This window comes from Chelonoidis abingdonii, chromosome 4, assembly GCF_003597395.2.
Source record: "Chelonoidis abingdonii isolate Lonesome George chromosome 4, CheloAbing_2.0, whole genome shotgun sequence".
Taxonomy (NCBI): Eukaryota; Metazoa; Chordata; order Testudines; family Testudinidae; genus Chelonoidis; species Chelonoidis abingdonii.
Genome location: NC_133772.1, coordinates 104,307,083 through 104,330,669, shown reverse-complemented (window position 1 = coordinate 104,330,669; position 23,587 = coordinate 104,307,083). Strand labels below are relative to the sequence as shown.

Below are 23,587 nucleotides of genomic sequence, written 5' to 3'. Positions count from 1 at the left end.
AAACAAAAAACCCAAAACAAAACAACCAAACAAAAAAAAGGAGCAGATTAGCCAAGGGCATTTGTATTACATCTTGTTTTCAAAGTGTACAAATGTTTAATACTTCTCTAATCTGCATTTTCCTGAAAATGACAATTTTGAAGGAAGATTTTTTTTTTCAAAAATAGAAGACAGGTTGCAAATTGATGATTAATTATCATCAAAATCATTAAGATATCATTGCAGTTTTACGCAAATTCTGAGAGGTAAAATACAGCCCATTCTGTGAACAAAACTGTTCACTTTTTACAGGTAAGAAAGGTACTCATTATTGATGGGAGTGACAGGGGGAAGAGTATGGAATTCTGATACCAGACAGCTGAGATTTCAGATTTGGTTGTTCAACAAGAAAATATGACTGTCCAATTTTGCAGCCTTGGGCTCATTCTCTGATGAAAAATTAATGAACCTCCGTGATTATCTAAAGACATTTCTCTGGATTATGCTCATTCTGTTTTCCACTATTTCTCCGCCCTTCCTCCCACTTTATTCTCGTGTCTTTAGTACATCTGACTTTCATTTGGTCTTATATGTTTAGTTTAGTCTTTGTTAGGAATTTAAATGTCACTGCTTCCACTAGTCTCAGACAGAGAATCAAAAGTGAGACAATGGCATAATACATTTCAAATACAAGTATTAATTTTAATATCTAAATTATATGATGAATAATTTCCACCTGGCTTGAAATCTAGACCTGATCATAAAGGTCTAGATCTTCCATTGTTGCTGCCTGCTCGGTGTGAGTGTGTCCACAAATATATTTTGTTCTTGGTTCCCACTGAGGCCAGTAGAAATAGCCTGGCAGGTCTGGAAAAAAACTACACTTTTGGCAATTCATTTGCATATGCTTCAAGTCCTTTGCTGCATATGTGTGAACAACTTTTGTGTGAGTACATTGTGGAGAACCATGTTCTATCGCTTTAGGGCTATAGAACAATTAGAATAATATTTCTACCATGAGCAATAGATCCTAAAAGACAGATGGGTTGGTGACTAAAATTTTGTTAAATATACACATGCATTGTCCTTTGTTGTGGACCTGATGTTATTTAATTATAATTTTAGAGCTAATCATGACATATGTCACTTCAGCTTGTCACTCAATCCAGCACAAAACGCCTGGAGGAAATCCCCAACTGGAAGCTGGTGGAACTGTCTGTAGATTAATGTAATGCCCTTTTAGCCCTGTTTTTTCATACTATCTAATTGCTTTAGTGCTCTTCCAGAGCTATTGGAAACGCTTCTAAAACTATTGAGCGGTCTCTCTCAGTATGAAAGAATATGAATATAGGCCTTTATATGGTCAGAAAATCTACTTTATTTTGGACAAAGGACAATCCTTCCTCTACCTCTCTAAAGCTCTATGTTGTCAAAACTTGGGTCTCTGACAAAACAGGTGGCTTTTGAAAAAAAGGAGGAATATTTTTATGAGGTATGGAGAGCACATCTAAACCCTCTTCCATAGAGAACAAACAAACAAACAAACAAAAATAGCAGGTGTGGACAAACTGGTGCGTGAGCTTTTATACAATTTATTTTTAAATGCTAGTAATATTATTCTTTTGTGACACTTAATTAGAACAAAAATGCATGCTACCCAATTCCAATTAAAGGGTCCAATTTTAATTAATTTAATTAAAACGAATTAACAGATCTACTTGTAAATTCTCAGAAAATTAACTCTATACTCAAAAAGTGCTGTAATTTTGGGGAGGACACACCGTATTTTACGTTCATAACAGAGGTTGAATCCCTTCTATAAGAACAATAAACTCAATTTCAACTATGGACAAATTGAAGAAATGGTCTGAAGTAAACCAGATGAAGTTCAATAAAGACAAATGCAAAGTGCTCCACTTAGGAAGGAACAATCAGTTTCACACATACAGACTGGGAAGAGACTATCTAGTAAGGAGTATGGCAGAAAGAGATCTAGGGGTCATAGTGGACCACAAGCTAAATATGAGTCAACGGTGTGATACTGTTGAAAAAAAAGCAAACGTGATTCTGGGATGCATTAACAGGTGTGTTGTAAACAAGACACGAGAAGTCATTCTTCCGCTCTACTCTGCGCTGGTTAGGCCTCAACTGGAGTATTGTGTCCAGTTCTGGGCACCGCATTTCAAGAAAGATGTGGAGAAATTGGAGAGGGTCCAGAGAAGAGCAACAAGAATGATTAAAGGTCTTGAGAACATGACCTATGAAGGAAGGCTGAAAGAATTGGGTTTATTTAGTTTGGAAAAGAGAAGACTGAGAGGGGACATGATAGCAGTTTTCAGGTATCTAAAAGGGTGTCATCAGGAGGAGGGAGAAAACTTGTTCACCTTAGCCTCTAATGATAGAACAAGAAGCAATGGGCTTAAACTGCAGCAAGGGAGATTTAGGTTGGACATTAGGAAAAAGTTCCTAACTGTCAGGGTAGTTAAACACTGGAATAAATTGCCTAGGGAGGTTGTGGAATCTCCATCTCTGGAGATATTTAAGAGTAGGTTAGATAAATGTCTATCAGGGATGGTCTAGACAGTATTTGGTCCTGCCATGAAGGCAGGGGACTGGACTCGATGACCTCTCAAGGTCCCTTCCAGTCCTGGAGTCTATGAATCTATGAATCTGTAAAACCCCCTTATGTAAGCTATACAATGGGGGGCAGGGAGGATCTTTTTATGCTTCCTATCCTTTCAAATCAGCAGAAGCGTTTACTGTAATCCAGTACCTAATTACTGTGAAAACTATTAGGTCATTAATGGCAGGGGTTCCCAAACTTGGTTCGTGGCTTGTTCAGGGTAAGCCCGTGGTGGGCCGCAAGACACTTTGTTTACCTGAGTGTCTGCAGGTACGGCCGCTCGCAGCTCCCAGTGGCCACGGTTCACTGTTCCAAGTCAATGGGAGCTGTAGGAAGTGGTGACCTGACCTGCACTGCTTCCTGCAGCTCCCGTTGGCCGGGAACAGCAAACTGCGGCCACTGGGAGCTGTGAGCGGCCATACCTGTGGATGCTCAGGTAAACAAAGTGTTTTGCGGCCTGCCAGGGGCTTACCCTGAACAAGCCACGAACCAAGTTTGGGAACCCCTGCTAATGGTCATTCCTGCAACTTTGGAAAAGTTTACAAAGTCGTATATGGGGTCGCCCTTAGGGAAAATGGCGCTCTAGGCAAACTTGTATTTTGGAGCCTTCTCCCATCACCCCTGGCCCCAATGGGCTCCCCACACTCCCATCACTTCTGGGCCCTGCTGCCTCCCCCAGTGTTTAATTTGTATTGAAAGAGGTGCCACAGCTCAGCCCTGGCACAAATTAATCACTGGCTTGATAGCCTGATAGCAGCTGCTGCTAGCCAGCCACCCAGCTCTGCAGGCAATGCTACTGCCAGCAGCAGTGCAGAAGTAAGGGTGGCACAGTAATATGGAGTATTGCCACCCTTCTGCTCTGCTGCTGTGGCTCGTGGTGCCTGGCGCTCTGCTTGTGGCTCAAGGCAGGCTTTGTGCTCTCACACAGGAGCAGCATCTTGCCCGAGCCCATGGCCCTCCGACAATCCTCTGGCCACTCCTGGCTCACCAGGGGCGCCATTTCAAATTTTGGGAGGGGTGCAGGGAAAATTTTAACCATGATTCCAGGGACTACTTAGACACCTGAAAATTCTAGGGTTTTGTTTTTGTTTTTTGGAGTGTGGGGGGAAGGGGTAGGTAATAATTTGGGGATTGACCTAAGCGATTTGTTCAAAGTTACAAAATGAATCAGAGATGGATACAGAAACAATCTTGGAGTCCACATTTTTAGTGCCCTGCTCTAATCACCATCCAAAATTCCCTTTTGCAAGCAGAGCGCCAGGCACCACAAGCCACAGCAGCAGAGCAGAAGGGTGGCAATACTCCATATTACTGTGCCCTGATCATATTAGGAAATGGTGTATCAAAACACAGTTAATATTCAGGTGCCAATGTTTAAATTGCCATATTTTAAGTGTTATGTATTTTGTTGAAGGAGACCAGCAAACATTTATTTTCAGTTGTGTATCAAAACACAAAAGAAAATGACTCAGGCTACTCTACACAACTGAGAATAAATGTTTGCTGGTCTCCTTCAACAAAATACATAACACTTAAAATATGGCACCTGAATATTAACTGTGTTTTGATACACCATTTCCTAATATGATCAGGGAAAACTTTGAGATCAACCATTGCCTTAATTATAATTACTTTAATTACTTTAATTAGCTTGCTATTTTTCCTTAAATTTTAGTACACTTTTATTATTGTAACAAATTATCATTCATATCTGTCTATATAAAATAAAATCTTAAAAAGAAAGAACAATTCCAGTAATTCTTGACACAAGAATAAGAAAGTCTGCATATGTGAAGTAGTTAGAAATATAAGTATTATAAGCTACAGAAATTGTCAGATAATTGGATCGATCCCTTTAGGAGGTATGAGATGAACAAATAGCTCCAGGGAAGGGGGGACATATAGATGAACAGATAGAAAAATAAATATTCCGTAGAAGAGATCTGTTACTAAAGATGTACGCTGGATCTTTTCAATGAAAACCTGGAATACATATTCTTCTTAAATTTAAGAAGCATTCCAACAAATTATTTTAAACAAGGTGATGCTGCACGCTTTGGGGATTTTCATTATAAAGTTCTTCACTGGTTGTCAAGTGCTAAGTTTGATACAGGACATAGAACCACCAGGGGACTAAAGACCCAAGAGCACATCAAAGGAAGCCCTATAATTAGGAAGGTGGCACGAGCAAATCAAATAAATCAAAGTCATGCTAGTAACAAAAGGTAAAAGTAAAGATTACAATATATTTAAAAAAAATTGGCCTCAGTGAGTTTCGCACTTTAAAAATACATTTTGTCTGAGTCCTTCTCAGTAGTCACTCTCATATTCTCACTTTTTTCTGTGCTCTAATAAAAGCAATGGTTTCTGCTGAGGAATAAAAGTGATAATATGTCCACTTCAACAACCTCTTAAATGGGCAAGGTAAAGAACATCAGTTTGAATTCTTTTTGTTGGGCTGGTAAGAAATTCATTTGGTTTAAGAAGCGAGGTAGTATAATCTAGACAGATGCTTTCATTTCATGAGCTGTCTTCGGGATACTATTTTTGATTAAAACTGATTTGCAAACTACCAAAACTGTGCATGAAGTCTGTTTAGAGGCTGATTTTGATCAGGTAGCCAATGGGCAGAAATCAGCACAACTCAAACAGAAGAGTTATAAAAGGTAAAACAAATCAGAAACCATTTTTCAAAGGTTCTTTCTTGGTAAGGTCTTTCTATGTGCTCAATAAATGCAGCAATCTTCAAGGTTTTATTATACGAGCCTATTATCTAACTCATCAACTTTATTTCTGAGTGAAATACCTTATTCTATACCAGTTTCATGGTTTTATGTCCTAATGGCAAGTTTCTAAGTCTAATACTTAAAGGTCTAAAGCAGTGTTCCAACCTGGGGGGTTGTCCCCGCTTAGAAGCCTCCAGCCAGTGAATTGGAGGGAAGGTTAAAGCATGATCCCATATCTGTATTTCTTCCCCAATGTAAATGCGTTCCTATGGTTTTGGATAAAGCAGTAGCTGGCTCCTTGAAAAATCACTCTCCATGTGATCTGGCTCCCTCAGTGGCCCCTAAAGCTGCTGGCCAAAAAGAGCAGCTCACATGTACAAGACTACAGGCTCAGGCAGTAGGTCACAGAACCAAGCTTCAATCCTCTGCTCCAGTAGCATCCAACTAAGCTGCAAGAGCATGTGATACCCATCCCCATGGAGTCACCTGTTGATGCTTCCACCTCCAGCAAAAGCAGCAGAGAATCCTGTGGCACCTTATAGACTAACAGACGTTTTGGAGCATGAGCTTTCGTGGGTGAATACCCACTTCGTCACATTCATCTGACGAAGTGGGTATTCACCCACGAAAGCTCATGATCCAAAACGTCTGTTAGTCTACAAGGTGCCACAGGAATCTCTGCTGCTTTTACAGATTCAGACTAACACGGCTACCCCTCTGATACTTGACACCTCCAGCAGTAAGTAGTCTACAGCTGTGTGGGGAACAAGAATCCGAAGCCACAAAATAGGACAGCACTTAAATAAAAGAAATTAGAAGGGAAAATATAATAGAGGGAAAAAGAAGGAACAGAAAAAAGACAGAGAAAAAGGCAGGAAAAATGATGGTGGCAACAGTGTACCATAAGCACAATGTTACCCTCATGTGAATCACTCTCTAAGAAAGTATGCAGATTTTTACATATATTTTTCTGATTTGCTTTGCAGTTTATATATTGTCGGTCATCTTTTTCATCTGTTGGGTTTATGAAGGTATTTTCCATCCTTCCCAATATCTGATAATTGCGTATTTGGATGCTATCACTGCCGTCATCATCCGTTTTCCTAGAGTTAAGCATATCTTAGAGCCTCTGAATTGTGTGTCAGTGAGAAAGCTATGAAGCCAGTCTTTTTATGTCCCTTCAGAGAATGACTAATTTTGACAAATACCTTGCCAACCAGAAAAGTGGTTCTCGGTGTTTTACGTCACATGGACGTTCCTCCCAACTACCTCACATAGCTAAAACTCTCCTCCTATGTAGCAAAATGGGTGGTCACAAGCCCAGGTTGAGAATCCCTGTTCTAGATCCTGTTTGTATCTTTTTGGAGGGGAAGGGCCATGTAAACACTGGGACTAAAGTCTATTTTGTAGAGTTTCAACAGGTTTCCATTAAGCCTTCCTATAACTTTAAAGTATGTGTACTTTAGGTGGTGTCTCCAAGTGGTTCTAGATACTTTTTAGTAGTTATTGCCAGTATTCTTTTATATCTATGTGTGTATGAATTTAATAAGCATTGTCACAGGAGTGGGCATAGAACTGATTTTTTTTCACCATCTGAATTTTTAGAAATGGATGCTGAGCTCCTACAAGGTGCTAGATTGACAAGACTGGACAGATATCTCGTGTAGCTGTAGAACACAGCAGCAGTAGTGCAAAATTCCTTATTCATCCAATTTGTCTTAACCTTTACCTGAAAGACCAACTCTTATGAAAACTGTTATTCGTCATGCCAATCCAACACATTCTGAGAATGTGAGCAGAAGTGTACATTTTGAATGTTTTTTTTTTTGGGATACGGACTTTTTTCCCTCCACTAGTAACTGGATTGAAATTAATAGTTAATTAATTTCACATAAACCTGGATGACTTTTGTTCACTACCATTTTTGCTTGGATTTAGACTAGTCACCTATGTATCAAAGGTTTCTTATCCCTTACAGATTGTTATGGGTCTCCATTTCCCCAGAAAGCTAAATGTGTGTGTTCCATTCAGTGGTGCTAACTTTATTTATTTTAGCAAGGGGAGAGTTAAAATTCAGCTTTAATATTCAAATAATTTATATTCAATAGTCACATGCTGAGGTCCTGAAATGATGGTCCAGGTGACATGACAGAAAATTTGAGAGGTCTCTTGAATCCTGTTACCAGTACTATCTTTGCTAGAGCAACCTCAGCCAGTAGACAAAAAGGGAACAAATGAACCTTACCTCTTCTGAGTTTCTTTTTATTTTCTTCCCTCTATGTGGCAGCAGTGGAGAGTTAAGTGGCAAGTACAAAATATCCCCTTTTATTGACACCCAGCTCCCTATTTTGGTTAGGGTTAGGATTGCCCTGGAGTCTCCAGGAATTAAAAATTAATCTTTCATTAAAGATTATGGCATGTGATAAAACCTCTAGGAATACATCCAACCAAAATTGACAACCCTACTTGTGGCCATGTGTTTCAGGCAGAGCAGGGCCACAGGCAGCAATGATAATCTGAAGCAGAGCCTCTTCTCCACGAGCACACTTTGTCGCCATAATACACAATCTGGTAGGATTGTGGTAAAAATGCCTGAGTCATGTTTACATTGCAGCTTCTACTGCTGATTGTGAATACAAAGATAGCTAGTGTAGATGCAGCTTATAGGAGAAAGGCAAATTCATTTTATTAACGTATTTGAAAGAGGGTCAACTCACAACTGGATGTCAGTGCAGAAACCCTGAGGTAGTGCTGTGGAACCTGGAACCTCACTTAGGAGTGAACCTGCAAGGTACTGAGTGCCTTCTGTTCAGAAGACATCAAGAAAAGCTGATGGCATTCAAATTTGCAGAACCTGTCTTGTAAAACAAGAAACTTTGAGGGAGGTAAGCACCCCTCTCCCTCCAAGCCATTAATCAGCATTGATTTAAAATGCTAAATCAAGAGGAATTTTAACACTGAACTTAATGTGAATTGAAATTCATATACATCTGTTTAAACACAGCTTGGAATTTCTGTCAGACCAATACCAGTGAAAAGTTGACATTCTAATTAATACGAATAACTCTATCTTCCTATTACAAAAATATCCCTTATTTTAATAATTCAATCTTCTACTGCAAAGAAAGGAATATGATAGCATATGTTTTTTTTAAAATCCCAGGAGAAATGAGGCTGTAGGATCACTACTGCTTTTCCATACTGTCCAACACATTGTTTACATAGACTGACGGTGTACGTGCCATCAAGATATATTCACAAACTGAAATTGTAGTGTATTATATACTCTAGTACTTCATGGTAGGATTTTGAAAAAAAACACAAACCCACTCTTACTTCATGAAAATGACCCCCCCCGAAATGTGTAACATACTCTGTGCATCAGGAACACCCCTGTGATAGATTTTTAGTGGCTTTAAAATAATCTAACGAATTGTTAGACAAAGTTATAAGGCTCAGCTGTGAGCTCTCCTGTGCACCTTCACAGAGAAGTGAAGGGGTGTAAGGTGCTCACTCTCCCCTGCAGGCTATACATATTAGTGAATCCTGAAGGAGAAGAGCAGCCACTATGCGGCTGTTCCTGCCCATCCCACAGTGGTGGGTAGCATATGTACAGGCAGAGATAGGGAGAGAGTCATTTTTATTCCAGCTCCCACACTGCACTGGCCCATGCTCTGGAGCTGGGGCAGTCTTTCAAGTAATCTGTGTTAGTAAGAGGGCTGGTACGGAAGACTTCCTCCATTGAGCAAGGGGGAAATAGGAATTGAAAGTCTCAGCCTCCTTTCTGCCCTGCTCTTGGGACACTGAAGCTATTTCCATCTAGCCCAGAGAAAGCCATCTTCCAGAGAATTTAATGCAGTAAAGTAGGAGTGAACAAACTGAAATGACCCAGGACTTTTAGGCACAGATCCTGCAATGTGTGGTGCATGGTCATATCCCGGCACTTGCATGGGACCAAAGTCTATGGGGCTTCATGTTAGCTCAAGGAAACCTTTGTAAAATACACAGCAGGACCACAAACTCTTTGGTGCAGGGACATTTGCTGCATACGTGCACAGTGCCTACTACAATGCCTCTAGGCTCTACTATGATGGAAATGATTAACATCAATAAAGGACACGAAAAATGTCAATTCATGCTTGAAAGCTGGAGATCAGAGTGTTTTAAAGTTGTGGTAGGGTCAGTTCCATTTTTTAACTGCTTAATTTAATGGTGGTCAGGCCGACCATTAAATTAGCAGAAATAAACGAACAACAGAATTTATTGTATCAGGGTATTGAAACTCACTGATTTCCAATGCTTTGAAATGGAGGAGCTTATTTATTTATTTTTGCTCCTACTTTGCATTATCCAGTTAGGGTGTATAAGAAGACTCATTAAAACTTCTAAAAACTATCTTGAAAATTAATTCTGCAACACACATACACAGATTGTATTTAGTAGTTTTCCTGGAGAGCTCTGATATGCCCCTTAAACTACAAGACTTTTCCTTTAAGGAGGCATTTTCATTATTGGGTTAGTAACAAAGGTCTGAATCAGGAATGGGACTCCATTACTCTATACAAACAGATAAGAGGAGATGGTCTCCGCCCCATATGTTGATAATAGTTTGAAAAATCTAAGCATGAGGTTTTCAGCATCTAAAATCTCATTTCATCTAACATGGTTGCTTTTCATATTTTACTACAATTTAACAACTGTAGTTGTTTTTTACCTGCTGGTAACCAGTACCAGCTGTTAGACGTATTCAGTAAAAACCTCATGAGGCTTATCCAATGCCCCTCAATCTATAATTACTGCCTGTAATATATACAGATCTCATTTCTCCAAATGTTTTCTACTTCCACACAATGTTTTGTTTTTTTTGCACAAGAGCAAGAATAGTGACAGTTACAGGATAGAAAATGTACAGCCGTTAAAATTAATGAAATGACAATTTCAAATATTTTATTTAAATCATTCTGTAATATGATTAAAAATGTGGCAGATAGTAAAAATAAATTAGAGCTTCATTAATACTGGACAGAAGAAATATAATTTTACTTTTATCTTTTATTATTTCCCTTTTCTTTCAATCTGAGGATAATTTCTGAATTGCAATATAATATTTTCTAATTTCATTTTCAAAGAGATTTTTGCTACACTATGGTTGCTAATGAATGCAGGAAATTTTGTTTTTCTGTTAGAGGTGAATTTATTGGAATTTTGAATAATAATATAATTTGCTACACTGAAAATATGGCATTAAAATACAGATGTTGACTAATAATTAGAAAAAATAATCTACTAACAAAAAGCACAGCAGAACACTTCAATTACTTATAGCAATCACAATATAATTTTGTCCTACCAAGTGTGTCTCAAGGTACAGTTTAAGGCTGTCTGTCTCTGCTTTAGGAGGAGTCCAGTTCTCTGTCGTTTCCATGGCTTCATTTAACCAGTGAATGAATTCATCCAGCTTGCTTACAAACCCCTTAACCAGATAAGAAAAAAGAAAGAACAAGGAAAACATATTTGTTAGTACAATGACAATCTGGAAAAAGCATGCTCTTTATTTTTTTTTTTTAAACCAGCAGAGCACTGCATAGTGAAATTTTGTCCTCAGCAACTATGCAAAGAATGATAAAAATTGGTTGGTGGTCTTCTGATAAAGGAGGAGCAAGACTGTGCTCAATGTGTTTTGGGATAATCTAAGGTGGTCTCCTGGGACAGACCAGCGTAAAAGATTCATTAGATTGTGGCAAGAGGGAAAAACAACGGGGTTTTAAAAGTGAAGGGGATTTGTATGAGTGGCTGGGTGAGAGGCCTGCGTTATAATAAAGGACAGGTTGGAAGCCCCTATTCAGGAAACCAGATGTGGCAGCTGCATCACTTCTAGAGCTCAGGGCCGGTGCAACCATTTAGGCGACCTAGGTGGTTGCCTAGGGTGCTAGGATTTGGGGGGCACCATTTTCTTCGGCAGCAACTACAGCGGCCAGATCTTTGGCTGCCCCGGTCACCGCCGGTACTTAGGCGGAGGTAGCTGGGGCAGGGGAGCGCAGGGAGGGCCACCTGCAGCAAGTAAGGGGGGGGGCGGCATGCAGGGGAACTCCTCGCCCCAGCTCACCCCTGCCCCGCCTCCTCCCTGAGCATGCCATGGCTGCTTCACTTCTCCTGCCTCCCAGGCTTGCGGTGCTCGTGCATGGAGCAGGGGTGAGCTGGGATGGGGGTGCCTCAGGGCAAAGGGTGGGGGGTGGGGAGTTGCCGTGGGGGGGGTTGCCTCAGGGTGGGAGTACGGGGGGAGGTTCAAGGTAGAAGTTTTGCCTAGGGTGCCAAACATCCTTGCATCAGCCCTGCTAGAGCTATACAAGGCAGAATGTGCAGCATTTAATGTAAGGACTGCTGGTCTTTTATCACAGGCACTATTAAATGATGCCCCTGACTTTACATGACTGAATGATACTCTAAGGCCCTTTCTGAGTGCAGATAACTCCACCAGAGTCTTCTGTTCAGCATGAGTCAAGGGAAGGTTGAGAGGCTAGCGTGGCCAGGATGTTTACATCGACTTAAAATAGATCTTAAGAGTATGTTCATCTAATATGACCATCCCAGAATTGCTTAAGATAATGCTAGCACTGGTGTATTAGTTTTTATTTCTATATTTTTTTATATTATATTCATAGGCTTGGTTAGGATACCCAGGACTCTGGTATTTGTGGACCTCCCATAAATTAATTAAATTATGCCTTCAACAGCTCTGTGAGGTAACCAAAGTATTATTCTCATTTGTTTCCCTCTGTATAAATAATTCAATATTCATTGGAGCAGGGGACTGGAACCAATGTCACCCTGCTCCCATGTGAATGCCTGGGTTCAAATGCCTATTCCTGGTGAATGCCCTAACCACTGGGCTAAAGGTTATAAGGGGCAGAGGGGCACTCCTCTAGCCCTTTAAAAATGCTTGGAAAAAAATCTTTCAGGTCAAGCAAAACAATTAGTTCAACCCCAAATAGATATTTTTTTATTTGCCAAAAGTTTTATATTTTAACAAAAAAAATTCAGAACTACCACCGAACAGGGCTCTACCCTTTGGGCCTCAGAGAAGAATACTACAAATCACATTACTGATTGCTTGTCACATCCTAGTGATGTTATCTGAGAAACAAGGTGATTTGATATACACATTCACACAAAATAAAGGTGCTCTCTTATACAGGCTTCATGTATTTAACTAATAAAGGGGGTGTAATATATTACTTTAATAGAGTACTATGTTTTAGCAGAATTTTTCAAAAAAATATTTCAAGATTTCAAGCATGTGATGCCGATACTCACTAGTACAAAAGGCAGCTCTCAATCGTGAATATGCTTGTCCCTCACATTATTTGTATTTTTCAATATTTTATATGGGAACCCTCCAGTACTAGCCTTTTAGATGTCAAATACTTTTTCTCGCTGCTATGAAATGTGCCACATGGCGGGAGACAATCCACAACAGGTATATGACCTCAATCATTTGCGTTGTGGGGTACGGAATGTTTGAAGGGTGTTTTGGACCTTAATAAATAGATAGATATCATGCAAAGCTATGAGGAGCCAGAATCTTTTTGTTTAAAAAAAGATAAATATTCAAACAGTTTCATTATGGACATTGAAATCCCCACTAAAAATAAATGGGTTGGTGGTGAGCACTGAGGAGGCAGCTAAAGGAAAAGAGAGGCATGATGACAGAACGGGGAGATCTAACCCAGGCTACGTCCCTGTCAGAGAAATATTTTCTGCTACAAAACACAAATCACAATAATCCTACTATTTTTCAAACGATGGCTATAAAATTTTATTGAAACCATTCAAAGAACACATCTGTAGAAACCGAAAATAATTTAAAAAACTAAAAGCCTGACACTGAAAATGACTGTCAGAGGACAGATAACATTGTCCAGCTCCTGAATCTCGATGTCTGGGTAAACATCACCATCTGGAGGTCTAATGGAGCATTGTCAGTCTTACAAAATCTTAAGGAGGGAGCCAGCTCAATGCTGGATTGTAAGCATCTAAATTGGATTTCTAAATCTTACATGTGAACATTCAAATGTGCCTATTTTTGCAAGTAAGTGCTAAGGAACATTAAAATGCAGATTTGGATGTTCCACAACTAAATTAACACCACAATTTTACTTGACTTGTCATTTGAATTCTGGTCAAATTAAAAGGAAAACCCATATAGCTGAACACGCGAAAATGGAAATGAATATAATACATGTGAGCCTAGATCAGACAGGAGATTTCTTTTTCATATTTTCCACGTGTTTATCTCAAACTAAATTCAAGATTATGTTGAGGCACCATAATCCCTACTTCATTTATCACAAACTAATGATCAAAAAATTTTCAAAATGTTTTTCACAGTAGTGCCTAGGACTCCAACTTATTTATTTTAATAGCCTGGTGCTAGTGGGCAAAGAGACACCTTTATCATCCCAGTGCCAGCCTCATGATTCATGTCTGCCTGGAAGGAGCTCCAGTGAAAATTGAAACTTATGCAAATACAGTCAACTGGATCAGGTCTGTTGCTAAAGACTAGACTACAACCCTGCTCATGAAGCTGAACTTCTACTTCTTTTCAGAGAGACAAAGTGGGTGAGTTAATATCTTAGACCACTTTCTACTGGTGAAAGACAAGCTTTCAAGCTTACACAGAGCTCTTCTTGAGGTCTTCTCTTTGGCATTATTCCAAGGCCTGGCTACATACAAACTTTAAAACCAAAATCAGTATTTTCAAACAATATGCTGCTCCTTTATCACTTTAAGCACTGATGCACACATTTGGGTCTTGCTTATTCCATCTGATAAGCAATAGGTGTTGCTACTTTAAGGCTAAAGCATACTTTTAGGCAGAGCCTTGAGCAAAGGATGGTGCATAAACTTAGCACCAGTCAATGGTTACCCTGCAAGACACTCCAAGTCACAACCTAGATCGTACTGAAGATGTGATTACCACTCTATTGACTGGCTAGAAGTAACAAAACATCCTATTCAGAATGATGAATACCTAATGAATGTTGAAGATGTACAGTAAAAAACAAAAAGGAGCTATCTTCATGCAGTTTGTTTTGGATATTTCCTAAAATACATATATATTTTAAGAAATGTTTTAGACAAATTTGGGTCTATGAAGTTCTAATATGGAGAAAGATTTGCCTCATGATAAAACAAAGTATTCTGCAACACTAGAAAAAAAACGTAATGCAACCCAGTCATAAAATGAAATACAGGACTAATTACACCATGCAAAAGAATGGAATTTAGTGTGCAATCATGAACCCAGATTCAGGATTGATCAAGGAAACAAATAAATATTATAGGAAAGCAAAATATACACAATAATATTTTGCCATGGTTTCTTCTCCTCATTTCATGCATTTAACAGAAATGACTGTACATCCCTATCATTAATAATTTTAATCACTCTCTCTCTTTTGTATTTGGGGTTTACCTGTTTCTTTGTCTACACAGCTTTCTTAGACAATTTTAAGATAGAGAAAACCTCAGCTGGTGTAAATCAGCTTCAGTTGCTTCAATGAAGCAAGGCTGACCTATAAGAGCTATGTATCTAATCCAGCCACTATGATGCCTATAATTAAATTATGATATATCACAATGTTTTAGAATCTGAAAATCCCAAAGTTACCTGCATTATAGCAAAGAAACTTCTATAAAAACAAGAACTCCTCAGGAGAGAGAAAAAAGGAGACCAGGAGGGAATTCCAGTGTAAATGGATCTCTCCCTTTGAGACCAGCTGCATCAGTTCTGTGATGTAACTGCTCTGTATTGTCCTAGTAAGCTAGTCACTGATTTTATTCCAGACCCCTCCTAGTAATATTGTCTGTTTGGAAAAGTCAAATGCTACATAGTGGATATTTGGTAGCAACCTTCATAGCTAAGGATACAATGCAGTTTCCATGATGATCTTCTGTTTGAATGCAGCGACACATTTCTGAAATGTGCACCTATTGGGTTTTTCACCTGATTACAGGTTGTGCGACTATGGAACATACATTTTCCTTTGTGTAAAAAACACAACAAACAACATTTTATTCATACTTTTTAAAAACAGAGCTACAGGAAAAATTGTTTAAATTTAAAACTTGGCATGGACATAGTGTTGTCTGGAGATCTATAGCTATTTCATCTGGATGGATAAGGAATCAGAATAAGAGAGTTGTAAGTATTGAAAAAAATCTAAGTGTGTTCAAGGTATCTGGTAGGCTTCTAGCAGAGCCTAGTGATGGTGTTGCCAACCCCAATAGTTCAAAAACTCCCAGATCATGAGATTAGACTAAAATCCTGAAATTTCTTTTTGAAGAACTGGTCTTTTTTTCAATGCCCTCTAATGACCCTGCCTATCTCAAGAGAGTGTGTAAAAACAACAAGTCAAACATTTAATTGTGCAGAGAAATAGGGAGGCCCTGCCTCTCCCCTCTCCCCTCCCTTTCCCACTGTTTAGAGTATTTTCTGATGCCCTTTGCACCTGTTTCCCAAATCCCTACCACTGCCTGACAGCCCTACCAGGCTCATAGGTGGCAGGTTATATGGGCTTTAGGTGCCCCAGCTCCAGGGATATTCAGGGCTGGCGGCTGTGCTCCACCAATATCTGGAGCTGGATTTCTCCCCTGGCCCTGCCTGGAGCGGGCATCGGCTCCTACCACCATCACTACTCCCTGCCCCAGAGCATCCCTCCTCCCACCCAGTAGCGTAGTGGGGGTGGGGAGAGGGGAAGCATCCGCTTCCCTCTGAGCACATTTCCAAAATCGATGTCTTTCCAGGCAGCCAGCACTGGGCTCCAGACTCGGAGTCCGGAGCCGGGTTTTATGTGTGCCTGCCAGCTGGCTCTACGCTTGCACCAGCCTCCCGCAGCCCCAGCCCTGCTCGCTGGCTCCAGGGCTGCAGGCAGTGTGGGCTGGTTGCCGGGCTCCCCGGGGGTGAGGAGGAGGAGGCGCCCGCCCGCAGCTGCCTGGCTCCCTGAGCCGGGGTGGGCTTTGCTGGGAGGGGCAGAGGCTGCAGTGCAGGCCCCCCCCCCACAGTGCGGCGGGGTACTGAGGAGCAACAGCCCCATTGGTCCCAGGCAGCCCTGTGCAGAGCAAGGCGGCCGCGCGGCAGGGAGGAGGGCTCTGAAGCCCAGCTGGTGCTGATGGAGAAGGAGGGAAAAGGGGGCCAGGGGGATGTTTTTTTCTCGTGGTCCCTCTTCAGTGGAGGGGGCTGAGGGAGCAGCAGGACCAGGAGGCAAAGGAGCGACTTTGGGTTATTGCCCCCCCCCCACTGTACTTACCCTCGCCCCAGTGTTGTGCCCGGGGCTGTGAAACTGTGCTTAGTGCAGCTTGTGAAGGAAGGAGGGTAAAGGTGCTTTAAGGTGCCAGTTATGTCTCCTCAGTCTCACTGCTGAATAGCTGCAGAGACCCAGTGCTCAGAATTCAACATGTTCTCAGAGACTGTACAATGCTGTGTACGAGTTTTCAATTGCCCTGCTAAATGCTTCAGCAATGCCACCTTTTCACTTAGCTATCGCCTGAATAGTGGTGACTGGGGGCAGGGTGTGTAATGTATTGAGGCAGATGCCAATTTTATACCCTTTCAAGTATATAACTAGTTGTATACAGGTTTACGAAGTGGAATGTTCTTAATGTTTCTCTGAATACTGTGTGGGTGCGCTGTTTCCCCTATGCATTCTTAACAATCTAGATCATGGGATAAGGGAGTGTGATTGTTGTAGAGCCCCTAAAGGGCCAGTGTGATGCTGTCTGCACAGAGAATGCTGAAACCCTGTCTTGGGCAACTGATGGCCTGGGCCACTCTCCTGCAAGGTGCCACTGAAGGTGTTGGAGAACATAGAGTTCATGTGGCCTCCTAATGCCTGGAAAAGAGACAAAGGCCAGAGGAGGGAAGTGTTAGTGCCTATGCGGACTTCCGGGAAGTGCATGGTGTGGAAGGGATGCTGGGATGCTCTGAACCACTCCTTCAAAGCCAGTCAGGACTCTGGAGAGCCTCCCCTCTCTGAGCATACTGTCTCCAGGCAAGATGGTTACACCTTCCTGGGTCTGATCTCAGAGCATTCAGCATGCCCTCCACACCATGCACTTTCCGCAGTGAGTCGCCCAGGCGGGGTCCTGGGGCAGCCAGAAGTCCCTTCACCCCAACTATGCAGTCAGACGTGACTCTCAGCAAGCCGGTAAAACAGAAGGTTTATTAGATGAAGGATCACAGTCCAGAACAGAGCTTGTAGGTACAGAAAACAGGACCCCTCAGTCAGGTCCATCTCTCTGGGCCTCTCCCCATTTCTCCAGCCAGCTCCAAACTGACACTCCCTCCTCTGGCTTTGTGTCTCTTCCAGACAAGGAGGCCACCTGATCTCTTGTCCCAACACAGGCTGGCGCTTCCATTTAGGCGGCCTAGGCAATCACCTAGGGCGCCAGGATTATTGGGGGGCGGCATTTTTGCCGGGGGGGGCAGCAGGCGGCTCCGGTTGACCTGCCGCAGTCGTGCCGCGGAGGGTCCGCTGTCCCGCGGCTCCAGTGGAGCTGCCGCAGGCATTTCTGCGGACAGTCTGCTGCTCCCATGGCTCTGGTGGACCTCCCGCAGGCACGACTGCGGCAGGTTCACCAGAGCACGGACTAGGGGACCCTCCGCAGGCATGACTGGTGGCAGGTCCACCGGAGCTGCGGGACCAGCGCGGGGATGGCAAAATGGCCGTTCGCCTAGGGCGGACAAGGAGGCCACCTGATCTCTTTGTCCCCAACACCTTCAGTTGGCACCTTGCAGAGGAAGCTGAGGCACCCACACAGTATTCAGAGAAAACATTAAGAACATTCCCACAAAATATAATACCTTATATTGAAGCAGGCAAGTGCTGCTTCTGACTTTCCACTTTTAATTGACGCTTCTAATCTTGTGGCGCTGATGCGTTGTAGATTCATTTTATCCCAGCAACAAATTCTTGATTTGTAGGACCACTAATAATCAACAATGGATTTTTCTGATAGTGATATTGTGCAATAATGAGAAACTTAAATGCTTACAGCTTCCAGTCCATGTTTACACTATTTAATAAAATATATATATCGGTTTACAGGGCGAGAGTAGGGGGGAGGCATCACCATTTTGGGCACCACCAAAAATTATACAAACCTGCCGCCTATGACCAGGCACACCTGCTTCCTGACACCACCTCCCCCCATATCTGACTCCCCTTGGCAGATTCTTGCAGCCCTTCTAACTGCTTCCAGGCAGACTTCAGAAGCTGATCAGTCCCCCAGTTCCTCCTTTGCAGGCTCCAGAAGCTGCCTGTCATGTCTTCACCCTAGAGAAGGCCTGCCCTGGGCTTGGACCTCCATTAACTCCCCCTTCCAGGATTGTGGGAAATAGGCCAAAGCTGCTCCTACTAGCCCCAGAGAGGGTGGCTCTGCTTGTGCTTTCTGCTCCAGTGTTTTGCACTGCTCAGAGCATCTCATTACTGCAGGTACTAGCTGCTTCTACCTGCGGCTCACGTGGTAGAACAGGGAAAACTACAGTCATACCAGGGAACACTCCCTAGCTGCCTGTAGTGTTTGTGGAATTGAGAGGATGTTCAGGGAGGGTACTGGCCCTCTTGAACCTGAATTTGGCTATGCATGTTTCAGAAAGACACTTGTAATGTCGTAAAACATACACTATAAAATAATACAGGATGTAATGTGTCAAGTTAACATTGATGTGGAAACTTTAATGTATGCAGTTCCTGGGACAAATTCTGCTCTTTGAAACTATGCAGAATTCACTTAGGTTGCATGAGAAGCTGGAAACAGTATTTGACCATCTTGCTTCTTGAAATTTTAAGCTGTGCAATGTTGACATTGCTTAACATTTTATTAATATTATTAATTTGCATTTAATATGCACATTGAATTATTATGGATTGCATCACATACACTTAATAGAGTAGTTTTGGACACAACTTGTATCAAGACCCAAAATCTTTGGAGTGACTAGAACCAAGATTTGAAAAAAGGTGTTCCAAACAGGTAGGTCCCAGATATATAAGCATGTACTAAAAATTATAGTACATAGACAAAATTATCACGTTTTAAGGATGACCGTCATACCAGTTTTACAGAGACACAGAACCTGCCCTTTATACCACAAATCTCAGCATAGAAGCCCAAGAGAGCAGTACTAGTGAAATCACTACACTAGATCTCCCCCTCCTCCCCTTTAGTTTTGGGCACACAAAGGAAGTTTTGTCGGTAAAAGAATTGGTTATGAGGATGTGTATTAAAAAATGAATGTTCAATTTTATTACAAACAGAGAATGTTGTAAAGTTTGCTCCCAATTTATAAGAAAAGACACAAAGGGGCTACATACTGGGATGAGCTGCCTCTAAGGGCACTTCTATCACAGAATGGCATTAAGAAACCCCTTTGTCTAACCACAAAAGTACTTGCATGAGAGTCTCAGGAGGGACTCAGTTCTGCCCACTGGATTTATTTTCAAAAGGATAAAAGTTCACTTTCTTCATAGGGAAAGGTAAGTCAAAGGAATCGAGGTACTCAGGAGGATGAGACTGCACAAACAGCCATGGTCAGTTTAATTGGAACTAGATGCAGAGGCAACAGTGCAATCATCAGCAGTACAGATTATAGAATTCCCTAAGGAGATAGATGCCACTAAGGAAAAAATTCCTCTGTAGTGTCCTCCAGACTCTGTGATGGCCAGTAAGTCCACTGACCTCATAGGGACATAATGCTGACCAAGCATAACATCAACAGAATTCTTCTATTCTTTTCATAACAATTCTACTTAATCTAGGATATGACAACTCAAGGCAATTGGAAATTTGATGGAACCAAGCTAAAATGAATTCATGGAGTGATTAAAATATTTACTTTCCTACTTCACACTTGGCATTCATAGCACAGTGTATGTAACACCCAAGTACATGTTACTTTTTAAAAGGCAGCTTTCAAAAGTTGTTAGAAAGTGTCATGCCTACAGGGTATGTTCAGCCAAGGAGAGTCAGATCCAAGAGTGTAATGCTAATATGGGTCTTGTGTATACTAGACTATTTCTCTTAGTATTTCCCACTATTGCTACTAAAGCTACATGATTGCTGTATAGCTAGCAACAGGTGAAGGATAAAGGGCCAGTATTGTCCAAGGGTGTGGAAGCTGCTGTAGAAAAAGAGTGTTAAGAAATCAGCTGGGGTGTCATACCCTATACTACAGGAGTGGATTCCTCCCCTGAATATGATCAGACTTTTATGCTGGCACGTGTTGTTCCCTAAGAATGGGGCATCAATCAACCAGAGATGTAATAGGTTGGTTTCATCTGCCGCATCTCTCCAAGCAGACTTAAGTGCATCTCATGAAGGTCTGGTGGAGTTATGTATGCTAGCACAAACAGACTGGACATTGGCATCTAGCAAAAACAGCCACTAATAATACAAGTGGCCCAAGTCAGCTCCATGTCGACAAACTAAGTGCACCAGCTGCCGCTCCAGATCACAGAGCAGTATTCAATTCACCAGGGCCAATGCAGATGTACAAAAGATTGAAGGGTCTGCTCCCAGGTAGATTCCTGATAGTTTTCATATCAGGGTGGTGTGAGAAGAGATCTTCATTTTCAGGTGTTCCAGTGTTCCTGAAGCCAATGTGTCAGGCTATGATCAAGTTTTACTTCCAAGTACATGACAACTGGTCAGAATGGCAATGGCCATTCTTGGGCATGGATCATGATGGGTTGATTGGCAAGATGATTGTTTAGATGGAAGTTAGTTGTCACTGTCTTGGTTTCACTGAGAATTAGTCTCACTGATAGAAGCAGGTGGTCCAAGTAACCATGTTTTGGCTGTCAAGTATCAAGGGGTAGCCATGTTAGGCTGAGATTCCCTTTCTATCCTATGACAATCATTTTCCAGGGTCAGCACTACAGATGTCATCACAATACACATTTCTCAGACTCTGTTTCAGGGAGGTCATATAAGGGGGTAAGTCTACTGCCATCACGTGGCACCGACCATCTGTATGAAAAAGCTAAAGTAGACAAAGTACAAAAATCAGAGCTCAAGTCCTCGTCATAAAAAGTGAAAGACAAAAATGAACACAGCCTGAAGGAGTTGTCCTTCAGTGGGATCCTCTTCAGGCCAGGGTCACAAACCCTAGTGCTGGGGTCAGCTCTCAAAGTGCTGTTCCTCCATATCTAGGGAATCTCAGCAGCCAAGAGGGACATCCTCCTTCATTTGGCTATAAAGCACAGTTAATTTTGTTTCAGGAAACATCCCCTACCATTGACAGTCCACTGTCAATTCCTGGCATTGCTGTTGTGTCTCACCTCTGTCGTAGGCAATAGAGGATATAGCATAGTAGTAACTTCCATAGAAGTACTTAAACGAAGATAATTCTTATTTAATTAAACATTAGAAAAACTTATGTAAAATGTTGCTTGTATAAACACAGGTAAATATGATGAGTAGGACAGACAGCACAGCAGAACCTGATCCTGAAGCCACCGCAGACAGCTAAATATAGAAGCTACTGCCAAACTGCTGCCACAACGGAAATGCACGTGCCGCCCTGAGGGCACACAGACTGCAATTCGGTGTGCTGCTTGGGGGCAAAACAACAGGGACTGCCGCTCCTTGAAGATTGTGGCCCTAAGCACGAGCTTGGAATGCTGGTGCCTGGGCCTGCCCTGCCCAGGGCCTAGCTGTGGCCACAGCCTCCGCTGCCTTACCCTGTCCATGTCCCCCACTCCCAGAGTCATGGCCCTGCTCCCGACCCCAGCTCTAGGAGGCAGTAAGATGTACAGACAGGAGTAAGAGGGGTGCAGCTCAGCACCCCCACTCCCAAAACTGTTCCAGTGCCACTGCTAGAGGGAACTGTGGGTGCTTAACACCTTGGAAAATTAGTCCCACAGAGATTGGAGAAACAGTCCAGAGGTCAAATAGCTTCCTAGTTTAAAAAAAGGGATGTGTTACTTTGGGGCACCATTTTTCTCATATTTTCTCATTTCCGATGAGGAGAAGATTACTATTTGTTCTTGATCTGTCAGCTCCTGATCTTAAATTTGCTTTTCTACCTGTAATTATGTGATCATTTAGTTAGGTAATGCTTTGCACCTATATAACACCTTTCCTTCAAGGATTTCAAAGCATTTTTAAATGTTTGACTTCTGTTTAAGTTTCACATTAGATCAAAATGCTGGATCACTTGCAGCAGAGTGGGAGCACTACTCGTGTTATTTCCACACCACCGACCAGTTCATTCAGCATTTCTGGTCTGTGTTCTTTATGGTTTGTGAGGCATAGTGGGAAGATGACCATGAAAAGAAGACACTGGATGGGTGGACCTGAGTCCACTTAGTAGCAGGAAATCACATAAGGATTTACAGGACATGAGAAATAAGTAATAGGAGGAACCAGGGGCAGGAAGTAAGAGCAGCAAATGATAAGGGAAGAGAGGCATGGCAAGGGGGAGGAATCAGTAAAAGGAGGAGAAGACAAATGTCTGGGGACAAGGACACGGTGGGTTTCAGTTCTTTTTTTAGCTTGACAAAAACTAGGATCCAACTCAAAAATGTAAAGGAAGGTAAGGTGGGACTGGAGGACAGTGGTAAGAACCAGACACAGTGAATGATTCCTTGTATGCCTTTGTGAATGCCACAATTAAGGAAATCTCTGTTCAGATATTTGGGAAGAAGAAAAAGAGGTCAGTTTTGCAGACTCAAGTGGCTGGACAGTACAGATAAGGATCTAAACTTTTGGATGCTGAATCCAAATGAAACCTGAACTCTAACCCATTTGAACTTCATCCTCTTACCACATTTTATCATTTTTGTTTCTCATATTTCTCTGAAAATGTTTGCATTCTGAAACAGATTATAGTTGGGTATGTCTCCTGAGGCCTCTGGTTATCTTGAAAATAATTTTTGTACTGTTGTGTCATTTTCCTTCCATCCTATTTTTTTACCAGTGTATCTGACAGGTCTAAGCAGCTGCCAGGGAATAATCAAGTGTGCTAAAAATGCTGCACTAGTATGGGATACATTTAAATTCCTGTTGCGCAACACCTTTTTGCTGCAAATGTGTCAGAGCATCAAATACCCAGAGCTAAGTCTTTTCTAGGTTTTATACTCTCATGTCCCTGTCTCAGCCAAAAACTAGCCAGATTCTACTGCCCAGCTAAGAGAGAAGTAATGCAAATCTGCTTTAGGTCACACAATCTTGTCTGACTCAACGGTCAGTCCTGGGA

General features: G+C 41.8%; 1 protein-coding gene across 2 annotated transcripts in view; it reads right to left on the bottom strand.

Moving 5' to 3' along the window:
- AKAP6 (A-kinase anchoring protein 6) overlaps positions 1-23,587 on the bottom strand; it is a 405,462-nt gene that overhangs the window by 189,726 nt on the left and 192,149 nt on the right. For both annotated transcript variants that reach the window (XM_032798440.2, XM_032798441.2), the window contains exon 5: positions 10,679-10,801. In XM_032798440.2, coding sequence (XP_032654331.1) covers positions 10,679-10,801 — 123 coding nt within the window. The remainder of the gene's footprint in view (positions 1-10,678; positions 10,802-23,587) is intronic.